The sequence below is a fragment of the Anomalospiza imberbis genome, chromosome 12 (assembly GCF_031753505.1).
Source record: "Anomalospiza imberbis isolate Cuckoo-Finch-1a 21T00152 chromosome 12, ASM3175350v1, whole genome shotgun sequence".
Lineage (NCBI taxonomy): Eukaryota > Metazoa > Chordata > Aves > Passeriformes > Viduidae > Anomalospiza > Anomalospiza imberbis.
The window spans coordinates 14671744-14698369 of record NC_089692.1 but is presented as its reverse complement, the minus strand read 5'-3'; the positions used below and the strand labels follow the sequence as shown (position 1 = coordinate 14698369).

Genomic DNA, 26626 nt, shown 5'->3' with positions numbered 1-26626 from the left:
CAGCTGATCAAGTCACAGTCCACAGAGGTTCGTGCTGTGCTCGGCGCTTACCTTTCCTCTCTCTCCCCAGCCCCTGCCAGGTTTGCTGTGCTGAAATGGGGGAGTACGGAGTGGCTCCAGGCCAGCGCGTGGCCATCATCTGGGACAGCTCCTCGCCGGTCGAAGCCCTGAAGGGTTTGGTGGATAAAGTCCAGGCACTGGTGGGAGCTGATAATCAGATCTCTGTGGAAAATGTTAACCAGCTGCCTCAGTGTAAGAATGAGCTTAATTTTTCATTGTTTCCTTAAAAGGGAGAGGGTTCTGCTGCTGTGTGAACCAACAGCTTCCCACTTTGGGAGTCAGCACTCAGAACATTGACAGCACCTGCTGCTGCCTCTTACCTGGGCAGTACAGCAGGGGAAGTGATGCACCCTGGCCGTGCTTCTATGATTGGTGTCTTTAATCAGTTCCTGCTGTTGTACTCAAGCATGAGAGATGAGGGAGGTGGAACTGGTGTATTAAGCTCTGTGTGTGCATGTTAAATTGTATTATCTTGCTCTTTCTTCACAGCGGCTCACAGGGAGTCCAGTTTTGATGTAATCCTCTCTGGCATGGTACCAGGCAGTACAGCACAGCACAGTGTGGAACTCCTGGCAGAAGTAGCTCGGATACTTAAGCCAGGGGGCCGCGTCTTGTTGAAAGAACCAGTGGTTACAGAATCAGGTGAGAGAATCTTGCTTCCTTGGCAACATAGCATTTCTCATGAGGATTAGGCTGAATTAGAAAGGAACCCCAATCGACATTGAGAGATTTTCATTCTCCTGACACACTAACTCAGATCTCAAGGTTTTTATCCTGTGCTTATGCTAGTGTCCATCAGAGATGTTTGCAGTCACTCTCAAAAATGCTGGATAGGCTTGTTGCTAAACTACATTGAAAAGCTCCAGTGACCGCTGTTTTCTCCTCAGAGGGCAGTGTTAAGTGGTTGTAGATGTTGTGTTTCTGAGGAGCTTCTGAAGTGGTTTTAAAAACAGGTGACAGATGCTGAAGAGATTGCCCCAGAAGTCCATTGAGAATTACTTATCCAGAAAAGGTTAAAAGTCTTTGGACTGAGTTTTAGGAGAAAAGCCAGAGCACCTGCCATGGGACAGCTGGAGGAGCCATGAGAAAGCGAACAAGGTGATTTCTTAATGTAGTGTGTTCATTTAGGAGTCCATGTTTTGAAAACTTCGTGAGTAGTTTAATAGGTAAAAATGTTGGGGAGGGTGTTTGTTTGGGGTTTTGTTTAATCTTTATTTGATGGGTTTTGATTAGATTGAGAAATGTTTTGGCATATATAGAACATATTTGTAGCTAGAATAGCTTTGTGACCCCACACTGTTATTCTGATGAACAAGCTGCTGATACTTTTTCTGGTTAATTCTGCTATCAATTAGAAAGGTCCCAATTTTGGTGCAAAAGTTGGGCTCAAGTACTTCCCTCTAAACTTCTTGCTCTTTCAGGTTTCTCAGTGAGCTGTTCTTGTTCTTGCCTCCTCCTACTCTCTGCTTTTGTGTCTTGCAGGAAACAATGGCAAAATCAAGACAGCAGCCAAGCTCCTCACAACTCTGACTCTCTCTGGGTTGGTGGAAGTGAAGGAGGTAGGGATGTGTTTACCATTTCCAGAAATGCTCTCTGGCAGTTACCCAGGGATTTTTTGGGTAATGAGGTTTTTAGCTACCCTGGTTTAGGGTAAATGCTGTAAATGTGCATGGCCAGTGCCTGGCACAAACTTTAGTTACTGTCAGCATAGTGGTTTTCTTTAGGATTGAAAATACTGACTATTTGTTCACTGGAATGCTGGGCTTGGTGTTAAAATAAAGGGCTCTGCATAAGGTTAACCTTAAATCTTACTTGGCAGCTGCAAAAGGAGGCACTGACCCCAGAGGAGGCCCAGTCTGTTGGAGAACATCTGGGTTACCAAGGCAATGACCTTCTCATTATTCAGATAGAAGGCAGGAAGCCCAATTTCGAAGTGGGATCCTCAAGTCAGCTCAAACTTTCCTTTGCCAAGACATCTGGTCCTTCAGGTAAGGAGTGGTGCGTGCTGGATATCTGGATTTCTTGGCTCTCAGTGACAGGCATCACTTGCAACAGGAAGAAAGTTCCTGAGTAGGGAGTGCTACAGTAAAAAGCTATCAAATGCGGCTGGGGCTTTCCAAAGCTGCTTGAACTCTTTTTTTTTTTTTTTTTTTTTTTTTTTTTTTTTTTTTTTTTTTTGAGTAGATGGGGCAAAGGCTGGAATAACTGCTATTTGTTCCTTTGTTTTGGCTCCAGGAAAACCCCCTGTGGACCCAGCTGTTGCCAAGCTGTGGACACTGTCTGCCAGTGATATGAATGATGAAGAGATGGTAAGTGGTTTTCTTTGTGAGGCTTTGCTGTTCCTTCTCTCTCCCCATTCTTTCCTATTCTGAATACTTTCAGTCATGCCTCTTAGGAAGCTTTACAACTTCAGAGGTAGAAAAACCTCCCTAGGGCAAAACAGCTCATCTCCTGTGAGCTCATCTCCTCACCTCCTCATGTGGTGAGGGCAGAGAGGAGACAGGGATAAGAGGGCAGAGCTGCAGCACTTTAATGCCAGTGTACAGATAGCACCATTTCTTTGAATGTAACTCAGCAGTGTCATGCCTTACTGAAAAGTCCATTTCCTGCATTTTGTCTCCCATGGTGTGTTTTCAGGATCTTTTGGACTCTGATGAGCTGTTGGATTCAGAGGATTTGAAAAAGCCAGATCCATCGTCCCTTAGAGCTCCATCCTGCAAAGAAATGGGGAAAAAGAAAGCCTGCAAGAACTGGTCAGTGCTGGAATTCATGTATCAGTGAACCTTTCAACTGCTGTAGTAAGAGTTGGAGAGATTTAAAAAAGATTGCAGGCAATTTGCTGGTTTTCAGAGCCCAACTCTCTTAGTTCATGTCCTTTCTTATCTTAATTATTGGAATGTAAATCCAAATACAGTGAGAATTGACCTGTGACTGCTACAAATTATCACGATGGCACAGCATCTTGGAGGTGACTGCATAGCTTGTGCGGCTTGCCTAAAACCCTGGTTTATCACATTCCAGGGAGAAACAGCACATGTAGCAGGTGCTGTAGTGTTATTTCCCACTCAGTTTAAACTTGAGGAGTGTTTCAACACTTGTTATACAAACCGTGGTATTGAAGAGCAAAGTGAGGAGCGTGAGTCCCAGAGTCAGCTGTGTCGTGTGGCAGCGAGGGCTGTTGCATGTGAGTAGGGCTGGCACAAGTGTTGATGACTCATGACCTTTAAGCAGATAGATGTAGGTGACTTCTTTGTTTTTCTACAGCACATGTGGCCTGGCTGAAGAACTGGAACAGGAGAAGAAGAGCTCACAGCCCAAATCTGCCTGTGGAAATGTAATTAGTAATTTTTGTCTTTATACTATGGTTTGCAGTATTGTGATCTCTGTGTAAGAATTGTGTTCCCTAGTCACTGCAGCCTGAGCTGGATCACTGCTTCCACACACTGCCTATGCAGCTTCTGCAGAGCTTCAGCCTTTGCCCTGTGCCCATGTGCTCTGTACCAGCACATGCAGTCTGTTCTGACTCCCTGGGGGAATCAGAGTGAGCAGAGACCCTTTCCCCTCTGCTCATGGCCTAACCAGGGACCTGCCCAGAGAGGATTGCCGTGTGGGAGCTCAGGGGGGCTGCCCCAGCCTGGGCACACCAAGTGGGGTGGAGACTCATTTCTATGTGAGGCTGCACAGCTCTGCCACCCACACGAACCAGAAGTGTTGAGAAGGGGGTAGAAGGGAAGCAGTTTCTGTGCTCATAGATGCTAAGGAGCATGTTATCTCTTGACCTGGAGAAACCATATCACAGGGGAAGAGATGTGAAAGTGGCACCTGATTACATACAGTGCTCTTCTTTCCCTTGCCAGTGCTACCTGGGCGATGCATTCCGCTGCGCCAGCTGCCCTTACCTGGGGATGCCTGCCTTCAAGCCTGGGGAGAAGATTCTCCTGCAAGAGAACCAGCTGCACGATGCCTAACAAAGACATGTCCTGCCAAGGACTCTGCTGCTTTTCCATCACTCTGAGGTTCTTCCTGCAGTCCTCCTCATCCTCTTCAACTCTTGCTCTCCAGCCAATACTTCGTGTGGGGAGGGACACTGCAGACACTGACACTGCTGTGAGCTCACCACTTGTCATCAGCCTTGGGCTACCTGATCCTCTGGTGACAAGTCACGTATTAGACTTCATGTTACACCTTGTTTTGGCTGACCTGACTTGATCCTGGACGCTGGCCGTCACAGCGTGTCCCACCAGCAGAGGGAAGTACAGTCACGTGGCAGGTTGTCCTTGTGTGCCTGTGGTATTTCTCATGCCCATGTCCTACAGCTCTAATTAGTCCTGATTTTCCCTGCTGAATCAGCAGCTCTGGCTCAGCCCCCGGGGTGATGGGCTCCTGCTCTCTTTGAAATTTTAACCTGCAGCCCCTTATGTGGAGATGGTTCAGCAGCTCCTGTGGCAAGTCAGGAGCAGGGAGGACACTTAGCAGTATGTACTCTTAGCAGTGTGCATGGGAAAGGCTGGCAGGCATGATGAATTTCCAAGTGTATTGGGAGCCCCTACCCCCAGCTGTTTTCAGCAAAATGACAACGATTCAGTCCCACCAAGAACTCCTGCCTTTAAGGCTGGGAGCTGATGAAACAAGATCTGTCTTGTCTTCCCACAGCTTTCAGTCCAACACGAGCTGATAACACAAGGGCAATCTGAGACCATGACCTCTCTTGGTGGTCACCCAAGTGAGTTACCTGCAGTGTCAAATACATAAGAACATAGCAATAACTTTGTGGTGGCCCTCTGCTCCCTGTCCATGAGATACTATTTATTTGTGTAGTTACTACTAGTGAAGCATCCTGCAGGTGTGGGGTCAGGGTGCTGTTCACATTTTGTGCTGGGCTTGCTTCTCACCCAGGGAGGGTGAGGAGGAAAGCCCACATTCAGTGTCTTAGTGGGGACTGCTTTGTTTGGAGCTCTTGCTCTACAGGATGTGACTTCTTCCTGTGTGCTACCTGAGTTACCAAACTCATGGAGGGGGCTGGGATGAAAGGCTGTTCTGTTCTTGAAATAAAAGTGACCAATAGTAAAGCCTTTGTTTTAAGGCTGGTATTAGTGGTATTCTAAGTGTTCCTCCTTCTACTCAGCCTCTCAGTGATTTCTTAAACTGTTCAAATGCTAGATTGCACCTTGGAGTTCTCCATAAATTGTTCCTCTGAAAATTTGAATATGTGGTATGCACTGGAAACAACAGATGTTAAGGAAAACTTAAGAAAACACCTTTCTGACTGCCCAGATGCTGCTCTGGGAATCACACTTGTACTGCCCTAGGCTGTCACTGGTGGGATTGAAGCCCCTTCCTTCCAGAGCACAGCTTTCCCAGAACCCTCTTTCACTCCTCCCCAGTCCCTGCTTCTGTCATCAGTGAGAACAGCTCCCAAGGAGACAGGATTTGTGTGATAAACCAGCTGTTCAACCAACTTGTTGCTCCTAGCTAGTCTTGATCCTAGAAGGAAATAGGCAAAAGCCTCTGCACACTTACGGCCTTTGGGGGTTTTATTGCCTTTTCTCAGCCTCACTGGTAGTAGAACATCAGATCTCTCTATGAGGTCCTCGTTAAAGGCAGCCCTAACCCTGAACTCCACTTTTCTCTTGCCCAAACTGGGAGAAGCAGCACTTTTGTTTCTCTGCATGAGTCAGCCTTCCTTTTTATGGCCAGCAGAACTTGGGGGACAGCAAGGACACACTTTGTGCTCCTGGCATGAAAACCCATTGTGGATGTTTCACTCACCTGCCTTGGGTGCACACAGGGACAAAGGGCCCTCTCCGTATGGAGGAGTTTGGGGAAAGGAGAGCATTGTATTTATAATTGCTTTACCTTCACACACTTGCTTAACTGCTTGTGATAGCATCTTTCTGAGAAGTGAAATTTGGAGGCTCAGCTCTGGCCATAGTAGCTGCTTCACCTTTTTAAAAATAGCCAATGGGCAAAGATTGCCCCCACCCTTCCTCCCTGCACTGGAGAGGCTGCCTCAGCTAGTTCCTCCAGCAGCCCTGGCTGCCTTTCCCTGCCTCTTGTTCACTGGTGTTATTGCTCCAAGGTATTTCAATGCTTCTTGCCTGGTTCCCTGATAAAAATGCTATCCCAGATCTGATTCCCCACTAACCTTGAGCATAAAGGAGGATGCAAATGCAGCACTATGAATGTCCCAGCTTTCTCCATTTCATTGATCAATATCTCTTCCCTGGTGAAGCAATGAGCCATGTTTTTCCCTCCACTTCTTTTTTAAGGCAGTTAAGCAAATGCAGAGCCTCTGGCAGCCCTTGTTAGTCTTAATTTGATTTGTACCTTAGCTTTCCAATTTTGCCTCTTTGCAATTTAGTGAGCATGCCATTCTGCTCATGTCCTTTGTGGTTTTCCTCATGGCCTTCTATTTTGACCAGTGGGATTCTGAAGAACTCTGCGGCTATATTTGCCTCCTCTGAACCTCCCCCCCCACTTCCCTCAGCAAGTAATAAGTGGCTACCAAGGTTGTTAGTACAAGTCTCAGGTGTCTGGCTCAGCTCTTCTTGAATTCATGAGCAGTCTGTCCCTCTTAGTTGAAGGTTTTTAAAACCTTTTCTCTTTAAAATAACAATATACGTTATTTCATGCTATAGACACAGGAGAAAGGCTGTGCTGGTCCAGCCTAAGGGCCACCCAGCCTGGCTGTAGAGAATCATGGGATCCTTTTAGGTCAGAAAAAAGATGTTTGAGTGCAACAGTTGCCCCATCCCTGCCAAGCTTGTGCAGGTGTTTATGTCACTGGTGGCAGGGATGTTGGGGCATTGAATGGAACCTGGTCATGCAGGTGCTGATGTTGTCATGCCTGGCAGAGAAGCTGATGAGGTGGGTTGTTTAATGGTTGGATATCTGCCCAAGTTGGATCATATGCTTTGGGAATAACCCAGAAGATCTGGATGATCTTTTTAGGGTAATCTCTGAACCTCAGCATCTGTTGTGGCTGTAACAAAATCATTAGAGCTATGTGCTGTTTTCAAACCCATTGGGAAAATTAACTCCTCTCAAGCTGCTCCTCTTCCCCCATCCTCTTCCAACAGTGGAGGAAACACCAGGAGAGACCACATGAGGGAATCACAATTTTACTGAAAAACTCACAATAAACACAACATTATCAATAAAAGAGGGCACAAAAGAGAGTGCTCTGCCTACGAGAAGGGTATTCACCACCAAACCAGCAAAAACACCTAGCCACTCCCAGTACAAAGCAGATCCATGTGCATCACTGCAGCAGCACCTCTGTGAAGCAAGCAATGCTTTTCCATCCTTGCCCCTTGTGTTTCAAGTGAGTGAACGAAACAAAGGTCAACCCACATCACAGCAGGTGCCTGCTCCAGAGAAAATCCAGAAAATTGCTCCAGGACTTCACATGGCCAGCACGTGCTACCCAGCATGTCCAGGACCAAGCTCTTCCTGAACACCATGTTGGCCACACAGTGTTCAGTGTCATTCCTGAACACAGAACAAGAAGCTAGAGGAGCCTGTCAGCAACTGGAGACAGTGCAAATAGTTGCTGAGGCGTGGCAGTGCTTGGAGCTGCAGCAGGCAAGGGGAAAACGGGCTCAAGAGTCCTGTCCTCACCGTGAGACATGGCTTCTTCCAGGGGAACATAAACTAGGGTTCTACAGCCACTCGGGGTAATAGGTGTCTTTGGTCCCCAGGACTGCACTGCTGTATGAGCTAACATCTAGTTTTTGAGGAGGATGACCCCAACAGGTGGACAATAAGCTGCTCACCTCCCTCACTTGCCCTCTTCCTTGGGGGAGACATCCACCTCTGTGCTGGCAGCATTGCCATCCCCACCGCTCTGCTTCTGTTGCAATGGCTTGATCTCAGTGTAAATGACATTGGAGGAAGCAGATGCTGTCCCCTTCTTTTCAAAATTCAGGTTGGCATAAGTCAGATCCTCAGTCCCTGTCACCGGGGCTGCCTGCAGGGAGAGAGCAATGAGTAGAGCCTTGGCTTTTCTTTTTGTGTCTCCCCTGCCAATATATTTCCACTGGCACAACTCTTTGTGCTGCCCAAGCATTACCCAGATTGCTCAGAAGTGCCACCTACTCACACACTCATAAGCCCTTATTTAATAGGAATTAATAAGTGTTTAGGACCATGTTTTCAGAAAGCAAAGCTGCTTTTACTATGAAATCCTTAAAGTGGGTATTCATCAATGCTTTTTTGGACAGGGAGGAGGAAGCGATACGTGCAAAACCTCCCCTGGCTTACCGTACTGACCTGATTCCCCTCTGCCACTTCCCTGCTCATGAGCTCTCCTGAAAAAGGAAACCTAGTTTTAATAGTAGTTAAAATAGTGACAATGATGGATCATTGTTTTATATCAAGAAAATAACAAAAGAATGAAGCAAACATCAGGATTGGTCCTGCTTTTTTTGTGGGAGAGGATGAGGCACTGCAGCTCTGTGGTTCTGAAGATGGTCAAAGGGCTGCAGAGGTTGGCAAGGGCTTAAAACCCCTTGGAGGGGCTGGAGAAGAGCTCTGAGATGGACACTTCTGAATATGCAAGACCTGTTTCAATCATACAACAGGTTGTGCCATTACCAGACTCCCACCAGCAACTGACCAGAAGGAAAGGAGGGGGGGTGAACCTTCTCACCACGCTGGGACAGCTTGTTCAGGAGGACTTGTGAAGAGAACACAGAGCAACCAAGAGCAGTAGGATGTCAAAGATGGACATTTCCCAAGCCTGGTTTTGTCCAGACCAGCAGCTGAGGAAGAAATGCCAACCTGTTCTGTTCCTTCTGCACTGCCACAGCAGGAAGCCAATTACCGGCATGTAAAGGAGCGTCCCGACTGCTAAGCCAAGGAGGATGCACAGGAGGAGGTTGAGTCCTGCACACACAACATCACAGAGGCACTCGTGAGCCACCATCCCCCCATGCAGGGACACGTGCTGCCATTGCCTCCTTCATGGCATGGTCAGTTTCTTCCCAGACTTGGGCTTCCAGACCCTGAACCATCTACAGCTTCAGGGTGCTGACAAAATCCAGTAGGGAATGGTCTCCAAACTCATCCAGGGGGTAGTTGGAGCATCAGAGCCCCTTCCCAGCATCACAGCCTCTGATCCACTGGTGCCTACCCCAGTTTGGCAGTGGGTCCCACCCACTCATGGGAAAACATCTGGCTATCTTCTCCCTTACTGCTCCTCCCTCTTTTTCCCTGAGGACTCCTCCTGCCCTCCACTCTTGCAGCCAGGGGACTGTGGGGACACACCTGTCCAGATCTTCCCTGTGACATCAGTCTGAGCTCCTGGACAGCCACAGTCTGAAAGGCAGAAACACGAGAGAGAGACTGTTCAGAGGCAGAGAACACCCTGCACCCTGCTCTGCTTTGGAGCAGGAGCCTTGACTCCCCAGTCCTGGCTGTCCCTCTCCTGCCACCACAGCTCCAGCCATGTCAGTAGTTGGCTGATGTGCTGCAGCTGGAGAATATGGCAGGTCCCAGGAAGGAACCAATGGCCCAGCAGCACCATGGTCTGTCCCCACCAGCTCTGTCCCCCCATCCCATGGTGGGATGAATCTGCCAAAAGCTGCTGTGCTGGGGTGGCTCCTCCAGTACTCAGGATGCTCTCAGGGGAAACAAGGCATGGAAGAACCAGAGGAGTGCTGGATGTAGCATCCTTCCCTGCCCATTCATCTCCCCCACGGAAACAGACCCACTGCCACTTACTGCAATCTGCTGCTTGTGTGCTGTTTCCAGTGTCTGTAGAGTTTGGTCTTGTGATGAAGACTCTACATTCACAGATTCCTGTGCAGGCTGTACACAGGTTTGAGCTGGTGAAATTCATACAGTTTTCACCCAGAAACACAGTGTTGGTTTGATTCTCCCTCTCCAGACATTCAGGATTGTACCACTTCACCTGCACCGTGAGATTCTCCAAACCAATCTCAAGCTGCACATTGGTGACTGGCTTTACCATCTGACTGGCTGTTCCTGGAGGAAACAAAACCAGAAGTGATAGCTGAAATATATATGATCTTACAGGGTCATGTCCCACATGTAACTCATGAAAGACACAGTCAAGAGACCATCTTTTTCTGCAGCAGCTGATGATCTTTTCCAAATCTGGCTGCTAATGATTCTAAGCATTCTAACCATGCTAAGCACTCAACACTGAAATGTTGCATGTTAACTTGTACCATTGGATGCTGCAGTGCACAAACTTCTCAGTGCCTCAGGAAGGACTGAAAATGTGAGGATCAGGGGGAAGGCACCTCCTCCACAGTGAAATAGACAGCCAAGTAGGAAGTGCCTCAGGCTCCACCATTTCATGGAGCGTGAGGTGGGACTGGGGGATTGGCAGTGGAGAACGGTCAGCCCTGGAGAAGCAAAGAAAATATAGTACACAGATTCCCTGCAGCCTCTCTGGCTTCATTCCACCCCATAATGCTCCCTCTGGAGTACTTCAGAATCACTCTCTGAGCTGAAGTCACTTCACATGTTCTCAGCTGAGTCCTCTCTCCCTCACCTCTCTTCAGCCCTTTCTTTCCACTCCGAGGGGTGTTAGTGGACTTCTGTCCCTTACCACCCTTGCTCAGTTCACATCTGTTCTTGGACGTGTTCTTTGTGTTCTCCACCCTACACGTGTATGTTCCTGCATTTACTTTGTTCACATTGGCAAAGATGAACTGGGCCAGATCATTTTTCTTCTCCACACCCTCTCTGCTGTTATCCATAATTTCAGGTGACATTAAACCACTTCACCTTCCTGGCAGTTCTGCTCGAACCTGCCTGAGGCAGACACTGCAAGATGAGACCTAACCCTACCAACACATCAACTGTGGCTGAGATCTGGTGAGCAAGTCCTGCTGGGAAAAAAAACCCTATAGGAGGGCTGGTTTTGTCTTAAGGAAAATTCACATCTGCCCTGTGAAGCTAACCCCACTCTGCAGTAATCAGGCTTATAAGCATTTCTGTTTCCTTCCCCCCGGCTGTTTTCTCTCCCTGCTGCTGAAGGCAAAGCTGGTTCAAAGCCCCTAGAGCTCATAGCCTGTGCGTGCACAGCTGCAAGGCACATGGCAAGGTGCTGCTGCAGAAGAGGGGCTAAATGATGCAAGAGGAGAGAGAGATAAAAGCAGCAGCAGGCACCTTCTACACCTTCTGCAAGCATAAGCAAAGAGTTCAGAGCAGAGGCAAGGGCACTGGGGGACTCACCAACTGGCAGCCAGATGAGGAGCAGCAGGGGCAGAAGGGTGTTGGCCAGCCAGAGCTCCATGCTTCCCAACAGCCTCATGCTGACCATGCTGGTGGGATTGGCCGGGAGTCTCCGTCTCTCCCTGCAGTGTGGGGTCACTGCTCAGCCAAGGGGAGCCGAAGCCTTGCCAGGACCTCACCCCTGCACCACTGGGCCTGGCAGTTTCCTCTGTGCTCATAGGCTTCCCCTTCTCTTGCCTCAGCCCAGTTTTTATCTCCTCTCTTCTCTGATTCCTCCTCTGGTTTCATCCTGACCACATTCTCTCGGCCCTGAGACCCGACTAATGCCCCGGGGGCAGCTGATGGCCATTTCCCCTTACGCTGGGGCCCGGCCCAGCAGCTCCCTGCCACTTCCCCAGTTTCCTACAGCACCCCCTCCCCACGCCACCCAAGCCTGTTCTGCTTTGCACCAGGGAATGGAGCCCTTGGAGGAAGCGGTGCTGCCGTCATGGCAGGGGGTGATGTCCACACCCATCTGGTGATCGGCTGTGCTCGCTGCTGAGCCCAGGTGGGAACACACACACCCTGCCAGCCCCCAGGGACTTGTGGTTTGACATAGGAATGGGCTTGATCACAGTGTTCTGGTTGTGGGGTGGACATGGGCCTGCGGAGCCCTCCCCCACTCTGGCCATGAGGACCCAGATCCCAGTTCCTGTCACTTCATTGCCACTTCCCTGTATTTCCTCCTCTGGCATGAGGGACATGAACATCCACCAGACCAGACACAGCTTGTGTCACCCTTGCCACCAAAGGGACATGAGCAACAGTCAGCAGGTGCAGGCCCCTCTGTCCCCCAAGCCTCTGTGGGTGCAATCTCTGCTGCTCTCCACTGCCTGCCACCACTCTTCCTTTTCATACTCAGAGAAAAACCTACTCCCATCTGCCATTTCTTCCCCTCTAGTTTCTATCAGCATCAACAGTAACCACCCCTCCATGCTGGGCACACAGAGCCCAGCCACACGTGTCTCCAGAAGAAAGGGTGTTCACTGGAGCTCTGCTCCACCAGCCAGTGGAACTTCCTGGCTGAAGCTGAGGTCTCAGCTGTAAACCAACCCACATGAGGAAACAGCAACACCAGCATGGTATTTGCTGATAAGATGGTGCAAGATCCACAAGAATGACAAGTGAGAGGTTCTGTATCCCTCTTGCTCTCCCCTCTGGACCTCTGCATCTCTTCCCATGCTCTTTCTCATGTTCACTTCCTCTCTGCATTCGAATCTTCAGCTTCTCTCATTTCACAACTGCATAACGATGTGTACTTGTTTGCTTCCTTCCTTTTCATTTCTATTCTGGTTCTCACGTTTCCTGGCACTGATGAAGCCAAGACCTTCTCCAGCAGGACGTGCCTTCCCCCTGTTCCCAGCTGTGGTGCTGGTGGAACCAAAGGTTAATGTCTTGCTTTCTGCTGACTCCACAGAGGTGCTCTCCTACCAGAGACCCTTCCAGCTCCACAGCCACATTCCATGGTGCTCTCTGCCAAGGAGAAAAGAGAGCAGGAAATGACAATGCTGCTGTTAGTGACAGGGTGCCCCGTGTCAGCAGCAGCTGCACCAGGCACTCCACAACGGCCACAGCAACAGGGAGGCTGCAGTTCCTCAGGAGCTCCCCGCTCCCTTGAACGCACGAGGGAAATACAGAACGTGCCACCAAGGTCTCCCTCTCCCAGCTGCTGGGAGCCGGCGAGCAGCCTCCCGTGCGATGCTGGGGAGGATGAGGAGCGCTGTGAGAAGTGCTCTTTTCAGTCGGCCCGCGGTGGCTTTACAGAGGCTCTTCCTTGGGTGTCGCGGTGCTCTGCCTTCCGCAGGGCCGCCAAAAGCGATCCTGCCCTTCGCCCGAACCTCACAGCACCGTGGGGCTGACGGGGCTCGGGGGCATATCGATCTGAGGCCCCTGAGCCCTCACGGGGCTCGGAGAAGCCAGCGTCAGCGCACCTGGTGCTGGTGCCACGGAGCAGGAGGTGCCGCAGACACTGGCGGTGTCCGGGGCTCCCTGAGGCACAGCTCCGGGCACAGCCCCAGAGGCCTCACCACAGCTCATCGCGCTGCTCTCCCATTGGCTGTTGTCGCTGTCCGTCACCACAAGTCCCGCCTCCCTGTCCCTCTCCGGCCGCAGGATTGGCCCTCCCTTACGCGGCGCGTGAAGCCCCCTAGGCGCCGCCATGATGGCGGCCGCTGCCCGGCGGAGGGGCGGCGCGGCGCTGGGCTGTCGCGCATGCGCGGCCCGGGCAGGGCCGCCGCCCCGGGAGCGCGCGGCCGCCTCGGGAGCGCGCCCGGCCCGAGGATGCGCCAGGCGGGACAACCCCGGTGGCCCGGCCGGGCACAGGTGAGGGCGGCTCCGGCCCCTCGAGCCCCCCGGGCTCCTCCGCTGTCCCGGGGCCGCTGGGCGGCGAGGGGGGAGCGCTCCTTCCAGAGGGCGCGGGGCCGGGAGCGGCTGGGGAGGGACCGGGGGTACCAGCTCCGTGTGGGCCGGTGAGGTGAGGTGGAGCCTGTCCCGTCCAGAGCCCTGAAAGTGGGGAGGTCTGGTGAGGCGAGGTGAGCCCTGCCCCGTTGCAGAGGTGAGGCGAGGTCGGGTGAGCTCTGTCCCGTCCAGCCCTGCGAGGAGCCCGCACACGCAGAGCAGCCGCCCAAGCCCGCTCCCCCGGGCAGCACGGAGCACCGTGGGCCACGCCAGAGGCATCCCGGGGCTGCCGCGGCCGTGCCGTGAGCTTTGCATGAAGGCCGGGTTGGTTGCCAGGATTCTCCGGCTGCTGCTGTCTCCGGCACGGTCCTCACTGCCACCTTCGACCTCGGGCGGCACCTGTGGGAAGTGCTGTGCCTGGAACGGGGCCTTTGCTGCTGTACAGGCAGACCAGGAAGGACGGAGTGCTCTGCTGGGCTTCCTCGAGGGCTGGTGGGAGTTCTTGAGGCCGTGGACTCGAGGGTTATCGCAGAGCCCGCTGGCACTGAATCAAAAACGTGTAGTAATGAAAGCACGTCGGTTTTGACATCAACACATGAACCATTTCACACACAGCCTCAGATATATTCGTGCCAGAGGGCAGAAGTGTTTGCTGGTGTGCTCTTCCACCATGTGCCTCATCTTTCTTGGAACCCAAAAGGAACTTTTTAGGATAAGTGGGAGACACGTGAAAGTTTTCTCTTTATGCAGAGCCAGTGCTACCCTGCCCAGCACCTTTCTGAACATGGGCTGTGACTTTCACTACTTTTGGCCATCTGTAATGGTCCACAACAGTTTCTGGGCCCTGTGATCCTTGACTGTACTATCTAGTTTTTGAGACTTCTGCCTTTGGAGCTCCCAGACTGCTTCAATGTGGAATTGAATGGGATCCTGTAGGAACTATCAGGTTTTTCATTGCACTGGGTCACAAACTTCTTGTTGCTGTGTGTACCAAAAGAGTCAAAAAGGTTTTTCCTTTCTATGACCAGGATGGGACTTCAAACTCACTGTGAAATTCAGCAAAAATGAAGGTGTTTTGTGGCCACCAAAAAAAGGAATGGCAGAACTCTTAAGTTCTTCTGTTGGAAAATTCAAGTCAGAATGATGTTGCAGGATTGATTATTTCATCTCTGTTAAAAAGAAATTGATTTTTTATCTCCTGACATGCAAGATACCTGTTGCAGTCTGGTTTCAGTTGCCCATAAAAGTTATGCCTTTTGTGTTTTCTGGGGGAGGGTTCTCACTGAAGTGTTTGTTCCAATGTTTGACTGCTGGAGAGGTTGATGCACTATGATTTTAATTTTTGTAACTAATTCGCTGAGGCTTGCTTTAAAGTTTGAGGCTTGGTGGGTTTTAAAGTAAATATGTAGAAGTTGTACCTAATTCTAAGCTGGTGTTGGGGCCAGTTTCAGGCATTTCTTTCTCAGAGCTGTTCCCATGCTCTGCCAAAACCAGTTTTCTCTAGTTTTCAGTTCAGTGCTAGATGTGATTTCTGTGCATTCAGTGAGCCTCAGTGGATAGACAGGAGTCTCTCTTTTCACTCCCTGTAAATGACAAATGACTGCACTGTCTCATGGCAAGGGCACTTCACAACTTAAAAAGGTCTGCTGCAAGGAGCCACCTCTGTCAGGTTGTTTTGATCCTGCCTTCTCTGAGCTCCATGTGATGTGCTCTTACATGGTGAAGGACACTGAAAATTTCGGTTTTCTCCATCCTAAGCTAAGCCGCTCTTGACTTTGTCTTCTGATATCTCTTCCAAACTGAAGAATCTTTTCTTGCTTAGGTCTTACTTTTCAAAATATTTTGGTGCTTTTGATCACCTCTGCAGCACTTCCACTTGTGCTCCCCCCTGCTTAGAGGAAAAGTGCCAGATGTGCACCTAGAGCTCCAGACGATGGTGCTCTGGGGACTTCTGTGGCAGCACAGTGCTGTTCTGAGATCCCTGTTCCTTCTTCCCAAGCTGTTAAATACAGCTGCCTCTCCTCAGCAGTGGGCTTTTTCTGACATAGAGGGTTTAGGCTGTTTCCTCAGGGTGGCCTGGGCTGGAATCCCTCTCCTGCCAGCGCTGGAGTGTGTCTGCAGTGTGTGGGTGTGTGTGAAGGCTGCAGTACCCAGGTGTAGCCCTTTTTAAAAGCTCTCTCAGCTCAGTTCTGCTCTGTGATTTGCCCCATGTAAGGATTGTCTTTTTGTTGCCCTTCAGCACCCACATCCACCCTGCTGTGCTGCCCTGCCAGACCAGGACTTCCCAGTAGGTGCAAGTCTGGTGGGAGAAGAGGAGGCTGCAGGTGGCTCTTAGGGGAAGGAAGAGAAGAGAAGCTTGTCCTCTGCTCAGGGCCACTCTGCAGAGCCTGGTGGCTGCAGTGTCTGGGGTCTCCAGCCTTGTGGGGCCCTTTGACCATGCAAGCTGTGTCTGCATACCCAGAGAGCTCGGGCTGCCCTGCTGGAAGTCATTGCTGAGGCTGGGTTGGCCACTTTGTGGTGGCACTAGTGGTGAGCTGGTGACCTGAAGTTCTTGTAGCATCAGGAACTGGTGCATGGTAGCTAATCACTAGATTTTGTAGGTTTGTGCCAATGGCTCCTAGTGATACCAATGTAGAAGCGTACCATGTTTTGGGATAAGTGAGTTTAAGATTAATTCCACCTGACTGAGATTATTTTTAAGAGGCCGTTGGATGGAAAACCAGGGAAGAGTAACACTTAAACTGAGTGATTGTTACAGAAATCAGCTTATCTGAGTAGCAGGAGTCTCCTGTTGCACACACTGTGGTGTTCTCCTAGAGCATTTTCAATGAATTCAGCCTTTTCTGAGCCATTGTGGTGTTGTGTAAGTTAGACACATCTGTGTGATCTGGTGCAAGCAGGCACACACTCACCTGGTCTCTGTTCCACCTCACTTTCTGTCCCTTCAAACAAAGATGTTCTTTCTGCTGTAAGAATTTTTAACTCTTCCAGACCATAAATTGCTAAACAGATTTGTGGACACTTCAGTAGTTATGCCTGCTGTCCATCCAGTTGCAAGATTTTTAAAGTTTGGTTTTTTTGTTGTTGTTTTTTTTGTTTGTTTGTTTGTTTTGTTTGGGTGATATATATAAAGCAAGCCTGGGTAGGAGCCATCCTCCTTACCAGTATCCCAGGGTCCCACCCTTTTATATAGACTAGTAAATATTTTCAAGATCCTTTTGATCTTTGTCACTGTCTTGTTTGAGTGTTCTGCTAAATGTTGGATAAAAAGGAGTTTTTGCCAATGAACTTTGTTCATCTTTATAAAGAATGACAGTGACAGTATCACTGCAAATGCTACATCACACAGAATAGGGAAAAACATATTGAATTAATTAAGTAAATATTTAATAAGTTGTTTTATAGCATCTGTAAACATTTGTGCATTTTGCAAGATAATTATTCTCAAGCATTTCTGTTTTCTAGTTTAGGGTCTGTACTACAGAAATACCTAGGAATTCAGTCAGGGTTCAATTTTATAACACCTGCTGGGCAGTGTAGGCACCCCCAGACTAATGAGATGCCGATTGCAAACAAAGCACTTGCACTGGGAGTAGTTCCACTTCTGTGCTGGTACTGCCCAGTGCTGTGTCAGGGTGTGCTTTCATGTGTTGTAACTTAATGTGAGTATCTTGAGATGGGGAGATGAGTAACACTGTTTCTGAAACAGGCCATGGTTCATGCTGCTTATAAGTGTCTTTTTTCAAAGGTGTTGATCTGGTGCTGGTATCAGTTCTCTTTTTAAAATACGGTCTTTGCTTTTTCATTGTAAGCTTCTAACAAAAATGGAACTAGTCATGTTTTTCTCTAAAAAATAAAAAAAAAAAATCCAAAAAGGTCAAGTGGGTGTAGTAGATGAGAATTCAGAAAGGCACAGAACAAAAGCTGGATTGTAGGTTTCTGTGGTGTCAGAGATTGAGGAGACTTCTGACATCTCTCCTTGAAGTTGGTGCTAAAGCGAGTGCTAAAGGCAGTTTGGCCAGGTGTGGGCAGCAGCTGTGCTAAGGCAGACTGGCAGGGATTGAAGGAATTGATTTACCAGGAAATATTTGGAAGAACAAAAGGAGTGTGACTTGGCCAAGTGTTTGTGTGTATGGAGTATAATAATTCTGTGCAAACCCTGCATTCCTGGAGATGAAGTGGCATTGGCAGAAGGAGATATTTTTAACTGTCCTAAGTGAAGCTTTGACTACCCACAGTGGACACAGAGGAGCGCCCTTTTCCTTTCAGCAAGCAGATTTCTGTGTATTTAAACACTGACATTCTCTCTCCTTGTAGACTTCTCCTCCCCAGGCAAAACAAGCTCACTGAATCCAGGCTTTCCCCACAGGATACATTTTCTAAATCTTCTCTAGACTGACTTATCTATTTGCCATAAAATTGTTAAGGTCCAAGTAGTTGTTTTCAGTTTGTGTATTTAATTTGGAAGAAAGATTTATGTGTCCCAAAGCATGTCTGTTATTTCCAGCTATTTCAATTGGTCTAATAAAAGATATTACCTCATGTCACAAACCTTTATCTCATTTAGGGACTTACATCATCACAAATAGAGCAGCACTGCTTTTACTGCTGGTGTGACAGACTCCATGTCCTGTCCTCTTGGTGTTTCCTGTCACTCCCAGTTTGTGCCTCTCTGTGTCTGGTTTATCCTGCCTTCTTTTGTGTGTTTCTATCTCCATGTGCTGAGCTTTGAAGCTGAGGAGATGACTCTGTCAAGCTGCTTTCTTACCATCTTTCTACAATAGGTTTGTTGGGTTTGTCCCTTAATACTGTATCTCTATAGATTGCACCTTTTGGGGGTTTTGGTTTTTGTCATTAGGATGTTTGAGAATGTTGAAAGCCATACAAAGGACAGAAGGTGGCATTCAGGGTAGGTGTGTTTGATACCACAATGTGCCTTTTCCTGATAATGACTTGTGACTTCACATTTTAGGAGCTGTGGATGGAACACCGAGCTGAGGAGCCGAACATTTTATTGAAGGCCTGTGTGTAGACCCTGATGCTTGAATAAATGAATGAAGAATGAAAATGCTCCCTGGAGTGGGTGTGTTTGGAACTGGTAGTGCTGCCCGGGTCCTGGTACCCTTGCTGAGGGCAGAAGGCTTCTCCATTGAAGCTCTTTGGGGGAAGACTGAAGAGGAAGCCAGGCAGCTGGCAGAGGAGATGAACATCTCCTTCTACACGAGTCGGACCGACGATGTCTTGCTGCATCAGGACGTAGATTTGGTTTGCATCAACATCCCTCCACCACTGACTCGGCAAATTGCTGTGAAGGCTCTAGGTACCTTTTCATCCTTGGAGTTGGACCAAAAATCTGTAGCTTGTTGGCAGATTGAGATTTGAAGCTGCTATCCCAGCACAGTTCTGGTTGCACCAACGGGCAAATGCAGTGCTAAAAATGTTGTGTGGCGTTTGTGAGAAGGGTTACCTGTTTTTTTTTTGGTTTGTTTTTTGTTTTTTTTTTTTTTGTAAAAATACTGTTAACGATTGCTTATAGATCTGCTTGAACAAATTGGGCTAAAATATTTTGCTTGGGTCAGACTGAAGTTATGGTAGAGAGTTTGTAACAAAAATCACCTGTATCAAAGACAATAATGAGATAAATGGTAAATGGCTTTATGCCCATTAAAAACCCCAGAGCAATAAAAAAACAAACAAACAAAAAACCAAACCAAATTGTTTAATTAATTTTAGATTTTCCCATGTTCTGTACTAGGAAACTGAGATTTGCCTGGAAGGGGAGGGTTGCTCAGCTCTGCTTTATGCTTTCTCCACAAGTAAAATCAAACTTGAAAGTTGAAGGCCTTTGAAAAAATATTTGTAGGCGCTGAGTAGAATCTTGTGAATGAGGAGCTAAGAAATGCTGTTTTAGCTGTGACCCTGGCCGCTACCTGGACCGCTCTTGGCACATCTGTGTCCATAGCAGGCTGGTGTGGTCCCACGTGGAGGAATCCTTCTGCCTGACTCAGGAGGGCAGGTGTTGGGGACAGCAGGAGGAATCCAGCTAGATGAGAAAGAAGGGATGACACCCCAGACTGGTTGGGCAGGGAGATGGGAGCCAACTGCCCAGGCATCCTGACATTTCTTAATTCCCCAGTGTGTGACTTTGTAGTGTTAATGTCCTCTCCTGTAGTGCAGCGTGGGTGTCAGTTTGCTTGTAATTCTGTAAATAACAAGGGTGATATTTTTACTGTGTTTACAGGAGATACACAAGTTAATTTTAGGACAGGTAATCTCAGACCATGTGAGCCAGGGTGGTTTGTTGTGCCTCCTTCCTCTACAGTAATCTCTTTTGGAAGTAAACAAGTCCCTGCACAAGCATTTGCAATGCCTCTTAGATATGCAGAGAGAGATTTCAGGCTTTTTTTTTTCCTTTTTTATACTTTTAGATTTGTTTGTTTACCTTGTTAGAGTACTGTCCTTTGAATTTTAAGGAATTTTAATCAGAATTGATTTTTCAGTATTTGAGCTGTAAGTTAGGATTTATCTCTTCAAATATGCTAAAAGCTCTTTAAAGCACTTGTTAGGTAATATGCATTTCACTAGGTCTTGTGGCTCTTGATGATCAAGTGGGCTAAAAAGGAGAGGATTCACCATTCTCTGATGGATTATTAACTAAAAGGGATTGGGATTCCTTAACTGAAGCCTGGGAACCCATAAGGTGACATTATCCAGAGGAGGAAAGGGAGGTAAAGCTGGTGCAGAAATACAGAGGTTGTATGTATGCTTGAATGCAAGTTTAGGAAGTGGAAGGCTGAAAAAGCCAGGAGAGGGTAACAATCACTTCCTGTGTCCTGAGATGTTCTGGTCTGTAAACTGATGCAGACATCTCAGACCAGTGTGGTGCTGACCTTGCCTCTCAGCTTTCCAGGTTCATTGCTGTGGTATTTGCAGGTCTGCTGTCCAGTATATCATGACTTATTTAAAGCCAGGTGGGTGGTTTCCTGTGCCCGAATATTCTGAAGAAACACAGGACCAGGGTAGGGCCAAAGATGGCAGCAACATTTTTTTTTGGAAGTTGAGATTGATACAGTGATGATTATAATCAGAGAATTATTTGCTGTTAATTGTTTATAACAGATTGGTGTTTACTTGCCAAGAGACTGGGCTTTAGGAAATGTCAGAAGTGGTGCAGTAATAATGGTCTTGTGTGTTGTGTTTTGTTTGGCTGTGTTTGTTTGTTTTAAAGTGGTGACACTTTTATCACTTTTTTGTACATTTTTTTACTTTTTTAAGCTTCCATTTGGTAAAGAGAAGAAAAAAAAAACCCCAGCTTTTCTAGGTAGTGCAGTTTTCTTGCCTCAGTTTCTTGCTGACAGGCATCCATGAACAAGCCTGGGGACAAAGCAGTGACACTGGTTTGAGTTCATGAACTAGACAGAGCACATCAAAGCCCAGGGGATAGTTCATATTAAAATCAGTGTAATCTCATGGTTTATCTCCACAACAGGCAAAGCAAGAAGCTCCCTTTAAATTTACGCTTATTTTGATCTCAGAGGAACTAAATAAATTTCACCAAATGTCTGTGTTGTGGTTCATGTCCCACAGTTAAATGCACCCATCCATGCTCTCATGTCTCCTGGCTGGTGAGGACCTCAACTGAAAATTTTGCGGCTGTGGTTTAGGAAAACAATATGGTACAAAGTTCAGGTTATTCATTACCAAAACAATAGTAGCAATCCCAGGGATGTAAGCTGCACTGCCTTGAAAAACAAAAGGTATGGCCATTACCTTGGTAAGGGACCTTGTAGCCATCTCTGACTTGGCCCTTGTCCTTGCTTCACGGCCATCTCTGTGAGCTTGGGGACAGCTGGAGGGGTGTTCCACTGAAGGCAACAGCAGGATTATTCCAGAGCTGTTCTGTGTTCCCAGGTCTCCATCCTGACACTCTGGCCGTGCGCAGTGAGCTGTGCCGAGCTGTCAGTGTGCTGCACTGGCTGCCATCCCAAAAAAAGGCATCAGCCAGTTTTAGCTCCTCAAGTGGCTCAGCCTGGGCTGCCACAACAGGCACAGCACTGAGCGAGGATGAGGCTGGTCAGCAGAGCAAGGAGAGCCCCGTGTGACAGGGCTGTCCCCAGGCTGGCTGTCTCTGCTCTCAGTCCCTGCTGCAGGGACCCAGGGCTGGGCAGCAGGGGAGCAGCACCAGCAGCAGGGGAGCAGCACCTGCTGGAGAGAGAGTCACTTCGGTTTTCTGCAAGCTTTGAGGGTACAGATCTGCTCGGGATGCTGCGAGCATCCCTTTGCTTTCTCTGGTGGTGCTTTACTGTAACCTGCCTGGAGACAAGCACCATTTAAACAGGGCAGATAAACTGGACTGAAGCAGCTCCAGATGCTTGTCCAGGTGCTTCAGCTAGCCCTGAAAAGTACTGAACTGAGTGTTGTGCCTTCCCTTGGCAGCAGGACTGGGGACTGGGGAGTCAGAAATGGTCCCTGAAATGGGGATTACCAATGGACAGCCAGGGTGTCCACTGGGAATTTGACCTGACCCTTTGTTCATTAAAGCTGCTGTAGACTCGTATCAATACAGGGGATTTCTCACTTGTAGTCTTCCCATTTTCTGACTGGATTTCACTTGTGTCTATTAGAAACAGAGGTTCTGAGTCTCCTGTAGCTGTCCCCTGGCTGAGCTGTGTCACGGGAGCGCGCTGGCCCCTGGCCCTCTCGGAGGGTTCCTGGAGGGCTGGCTGGGTGCAGCCGGGAGGGAGAGCACAGAGAGCAGGAGCCACAGTGGGGAATGTGCCTTCCCCTCGCGTGCCAGAGACCGATTGAAGTGCCTGTGCTGGTACCTTCTCACTGGGAGTCAATTAAAAGCTGTGCTGAGCAGGGGCACAGTCTGCTTCTGGCTGAGGAGGAGCTTTCAGAGAGGTGCCCACCACCGTGTGCAGTGATTCCTGCAAATCTGGGGCAGAAACTGTGGTGTGCCATGACTGACCTTCAGGTCTGGCATCCCCAGTTAGTGTCTGTAATAATAACCATGTTAGGAATAACATGGTTATTACACTGAAAAATGTTTAGATAAGTATTTGATATTAGATAAGAACAGATGTAAAACAGGAAAAAACAGTAAAAAGTAAAGCCCTTCCATGAGAAGGGGGACACCAGAAAAGCTCCAAATGTAAGAACTGGTTAAAACCTGTACTATCATGCTTTTTTGTATTACCTAATTTCTGCTTTACAGCCGGGGAAAAAAGAGGATTATTGACTGCCCCGTTGATTTAGGCTGAGCACAATGTAAAGTGCTTCAGGAGCAATAACAGTGCAGTGGGTCAGCTTGGGGTGCAGATCTTGTCCATGTAACTCAGTCACCTTTTGTCTGATTGTACAAACAGGCTCTATGTGCAGACCAAAATGATTTGATTTCTAATAAGAAAGGGTTGTTTTAAAACAGTCCACTTACTAAAACATTATTTCTAATTCTTGTGCTCTGTACACAAAATCTGTATGTATGTATTTTATATATATACATTTTTATATATAAGTAAATTGTGTGCCCCATTTATATTAATTTAAAAAAATAAAATTGTATAGTGATGGTGGAATACAAAGTGAAAATCAAATCTCCGTTTCCCCCACCTCTTCCCTGCAGGGTACATGGCTTTTTCTTTTTTTTTTTTGTCCTCTGGCTATACATGAGTGCTTTAACTATAGCATTCATATTGTGTCTTGTTTTGATGCCATGTGATGCCATTTGGACATTTATCTTTCATGATGTAAAAATCCTCTCTTTATTTGGAGCCTTCCTCTGTGAGAGTTTGTCAGCTCTGCAACTGGACCATCTTGGAAACAACATTGAGTCTTGCTGGACTTGGCATTCCTACTTTAGTTCCCAGATCTTTACCTTAGAAATTGCAGCAGGAAAGCCCAACTTTTAAAAACACCACTTCTTGACGACCTTTGGGACATCTGAGCATGTTTTGCTCAAGTGTGCTAAATATTGTATTATTTTTTCATTTATGCTGCAGGAATAGGGAAGAACGTGCTCTGTGAGAAAGCTGCTACCTCTGTGGATGCCTTCAGGATGGTCACAGCTGCCAGGTATTACCCCAAGCTGATGAGCATCGTTGGCAACGTTCTGCGTTTCCTGCCCGCCTTTGTGAAGATGAAGCAGCTGATAGAGGAGCACTACGTGGGCAACGTCATCATCTGCGACGTGCGAGTCTACGGGGGGAGCCTGCTCAGCCACAAGTACAACTGGATCTGTGACGAGCTCATGGGAGGGGGTGGGCTGCACACCATGGGCACCTACATCATCGACCTCCTGACTCACCTCACCAGCAGGAGAGCTGAGAAGGTCCACGGTTTGCTCAAGACTTTTGTGAAGCAGAACACGGCCATCAGCGGGATCCGCCACGTCACCAGCGATGACTTCTGCGTTTTCCAGATGCTCATGAGCGACGGTGTCTGCTGCACTGTGACTCTCAACTTTAACATGCCCGGATCGTTCATCCATGAGGTCATGATTGTGGGCTCTGCCGGTCGCCTCATAGCTCGTGGGACAGACTTGTACGGGCAGAAGAACACTGCGCTCCAGGAAGAACTACTGTTTACAGACTCTCTGCCTGTCAACAAGGGCCTTTTGGATAAGGGCTTCAAGGACATCCCGCTGCTGTACCTGAAAGGAATGGTGTACATGGTGCAAGCCCTGCGGCAGTCTTTCCAAGACCAGGAAGACCGTCGGACGTGGGATCATAAACCTGTGTCTATGGCAGCCTCTTTTGAAGATGGCCTGTACATGCAGAGTGTGGTAGAGGCCATCAAGAAATCCAGTAGGTCAGGTGAGTGGGAGACTGTGGAGGTGATGACTGAGGAGCCAGATGCCAACCAAAACCTCTGTGAGGCACTTCAAAGGAATAACTTATGAACATTCCTACCTTGGAAAATAGGACAATTAACACTAATGGCTGTAATGTAAAAAACCCCAGTTTTTAAGATATGTAGATTCTTATTTAATAGCCTGAGTTTCTTGGTTTTTTTAAATGTGTAAAATATGTTCTGATAGGAACAGTTCTGGTTTAAATTGTTTGAAGAGTTTTAAATGTTTCTGTTTTCTGCATTTACTTTTTGTCTTTGGAGACTGGTAGGAAAACTTGAATTGCCCTTTGCACTTGCAGTAGCTGAAGTGAATCGTGGGATCTCTGCCATTGCGTGGCTTGGAAATGGGACACAACCCCTGTTGCACAGGTTGCTGATTTAACCATGAGAGCACATAGAGCAAGATCAGGGAGTATCTGTTGTTCAGATGCCTTTTTCTTCTCTCTTGGAGACTGATTTATGTTTTAATCCTCAGTTTGTAAAATTTTAGGAAAGAGTTTAGTGATGTAACAAGTCTCTAAACTCCTATAGGACAAAAAGTAGAAGGAATGGATTAAAGTCAGTAACACAAGGATCAGCCTTTTGGCTTCCTGTCTGTGGTAAATGTCTTTCAAATTCATTCAAACTGATGTTTTATTTAAATGATACTATAATTCACTGTTGGTGTCTTGGCAGGAAAATATTCAGGAAGTCTGTGAGCATTGAGCTATTCTTCCATATCTGTAGACATTATTCCTTCTACTCAAAAGGCTGCCTGCACCAGCAGCTGTTTTTCCATAAGCTCTGTGCTTATGTCAGTTGTGTTTACTGCCTGGCAGCACCCCTGCCGTGCCTGTGGGGCCACGTTCTCATTTCTGTGACTGTTACTAAATAAATGCCTCCCTGGGTCACGGGATTGCCACAGTGTCGTGGGTAACAACGTTGTACAGCATGAACCTTTCAGGGACCTGAAAGTGGAAGGAAGGAGGTATTTCCTACCTCTTGCAGCTCTCTTAATGTGCTGGCTGGGTAACTGTCACACTACACACATCCTGATAGCTGAGAGAACAGGGACTGAACTGCCATGGGTAAATGTGCTCTTGATTTCAAACACTGGCTATTAACCCTCTGGTCCAGCCCATCTTCACGCTCTCCTGCAGCTGGTGTCCAGTGGAGAGATTGTTGGAAAATGATGGGGTGGAAGTTCATTCCTTTTGAGAAATGTTTCTCTCTGAGGCAGGTATGTGGAAAGGATAGTCTAATTTTACTACATTTGTTTTGTGTACTTGAAAGCTTTTTTAAAAATGTATTTCCCACTAAATTGTAACCCTGTGTATTTATGTATATTAACATGCACGCTGCTGTTCATAAGCTGGACCTTCCTGAAAAGTTTCATGTTTTCTACAGAAATAAAAAGTTGTGTTTGTTGAGGGAATTCTCTATGCAGCTGTGTGCTTGTGTTTGATTTGGTCAAGCTAAAACCATCTTAATAAAAGTGAACAGGAGACTCAGTCCTTCCCTACTTATCGTACAAGTTGCCAGAAGACACCAAGTAAGAAGCAAAATCCCTGCAGTTACTGATGGGACCACTTTCTATGCTTGGTGTATAAATTAGGTATTTACCTTTGGATATTTACTTTCCAGACTCTGACAGGAACAAGTCTACTGCTGTGCTGTTTTAAAGGATAGGAGCATGGCTGCTCTTGTGCTCTGCACATTCTCATCTCTATTGTGAGCTGTGTGAAGAAAGTGCATGGTTAGATTGGATATTAGGAAAAGGTCTTTCACCCAGAAAGTGGTTGGGCACTGGAATAGTCTCCCCAGGGAAGTGGTCGTGGCCCCAAGCTTGCCAGAGTTCAAGAAGAATTTGGACAATGCTCTGGGAGGCACAGGGTGGGATTCTTGGGGTTGTCCTGTGCAGGGCTGGGAGTTGTACTCAATGATCCTGCCATAGGTGTGAGCATCTAATGTCTGTGGAGTCTGTGTGCTATGTAAAACGGATGAGATAATGTGTCCTGAGCTCACCTTCATTCAGGTAGAAGAGCCCTGACTGTTTTCATGCCAGTTTGGGGTCTGTTTTGAAGCTGTCCTG

At 47.9% G+C, this 26626-nt stretch overlaps 3 protein-coding genes across 10 annotated transcripts; 2 read left to right on the top strand and 1 right to left on the bottom strand.

Moving 5' to 3' along the window:
• The first annotated feature begins 70 nt into the window (after window positions 1-70).
• On the top strand, window positions 71-5129 carry CIAPIN1 (cytokine induced apoptosis inhibitor 1). The gene is made up of 8 exons (XM_068203010.1): window positions 71-252; window positions 550-702; window positions 1543-1619; window positions 1880-2048; window positions 2296-2369; window positions 2698-2813; window positions 3325-3394; window positions 3918-5129. The coding sequence occupies exons 1-8, from the start codon at window positions 96-98 to the stop codon at window positions 4026-4028; spliced, it is 927 nt and encodes a 308-aa protein (XP_068059111.1). The 5' UTR covers window positions 71-95; the 3' UTR covers window positions 4029-5129.
• On the bottom strand, window positions 547-13467 carry LOC137481329 (uncharacterized). Of its 5 annotated transcripts, XM_068203015.1 has the most exons (7): window positions 13335-13467; window positions 9784-10047; window positions 9328-9378; window positions 8842-8946; window positions 8323-8369; window positions 7836-8029; window positions 547-753 (listed from the first exon to the last, which is right to left on the bottom strand). In XM_068203015.1, exons 1-6 carry the CDS (start codon window positions 13465-13467, stop codon window positions 7841-7843), a joined length of 789 nt encoding a protein of 262 aa, XP_068059116.1. In that variant the 3' UTR covers window positions 547-753; window positions 7836-7840. The 5 variants fall into 5 exon arrangements, with proteins under 5 accessions (XP_068059116.1, XP_068059115.1, XP_068059117.1 ...); XM_068203014.1 differs by lacking the exon at window positions 547-753 and having other exon boundaries at window positions 7170-8029; XM_068203016.1 differs by lacking the exon at window positions 547-753 and having other exon boundaries at window positions 7170-8029; window positions 8332-8369.
• A 26-nt stretch (window positions 13468-13493) lies between these two features.
• GFOD2 (Gfo/Idh/MocA-like oxidoreductase domain containing 2) lies at window positions 13494-25976 on the top strand. Of its 4 annotated transcripts, none has more exons than XM_068203006.1 (3): window positions 13494-13629; window positions 18677-19024; window positions 23706-25976. In XM_068203006.1, the coding sequence occupies exons 2-3, from the start codon at window positions 18766-18768 to the stop codon at window positions 24602-24604; spliced, it is 1158 nt and encodes a 385-aa protein (XP_068059107.1). In that variant the 5' UTR covers window positions 13494-13629; window positions 18677-18765; the 3' UTR covers window positions 24605-25976. The 4 variants fall into 4 exon arrangements, with proteins under 4 accessions (XP_068059107.1, XP_068059109.1, XP_068059108.1 ...); XM_068203008.1 differs by lacking the exon at window positions 13494-13629 and adding an exon at window positions 14641-14774; XM_068203007.1 differs by lacking the exon at window positions 13494-13629 and adding an exon at window positions 17594-18488.
• The last annotated feature ends 650 nt before the right edge of the window (window positions 25977-26626 follow it).

What these genes read in the sequence shown, in the direction of transcription:
- CIAPIN1 (XM_068203010.1), top strand. Translation starts at nt 96, where the DNA reads ATGGGGGAGTACGGAGTGGCTCCAGGCCAGCGCGTGGCCATCATCTGG. An exon ending in TGTTAACCAGCTGCCTCAGT is followed by an intron (nt 253 to 549) that starts GTAAGAATGAGC and finishes CTTTCTTCACAG; the next exon opens with CGGCTCACAGGGAGTCCAGT. An exon ending in AAGAAAGCCTGCAAGAACTG is followed by an intron (nt 2,814 to 3,324) that starts GTCAGTGCTGGA and finishes GTTTTTCTACAG; the next exon opens with CACATGTGGCCTGGCTGAAG.
- LOC137481329 (XM_068203015.1), bottom strand. Translation starts at nt 13,467, where the DNA reads ATGGCGGCGCCTAGGGGGCTTCACGCGCCGCGTAAGGGAGGGCCAATC. An exon ending in GTGCAGAAGGAACAGAACAG is followed by an intron (nt 8,370 to 8,841) that starts GTTGGCATTTCT and finishes TTCCTTTTTCAG; the next exon opens with GAGAGCTCATGAGCAGGGAA. An exon ending in AGGGGAATCAGGTCAGTACG is followed by an intron (nt 8,030 to 8,322) that starts GTAAGCCAGGGG and finishes CTCTCCCTGCAG; the next exon opens with GCAGCCCCGGTGACAGGGAC.
- GFOD2 (XM_068203006.1), top strand. Translation starts at nt 18,766, where the DNA reads ATGAAAATGCTCCCTGGAGTGGGTGTGTTTGGAACTGGTAGTGCTGCC. An exon ending in AATTGCTGTGAAGGCTCTAG is followed by an intron (nt 19,025 to 23,705) that starts GTACCTTTTCAT and finishes TTTATGCTGCAG; the next exon opens with GAATAGGGAAGAACGTGCTC.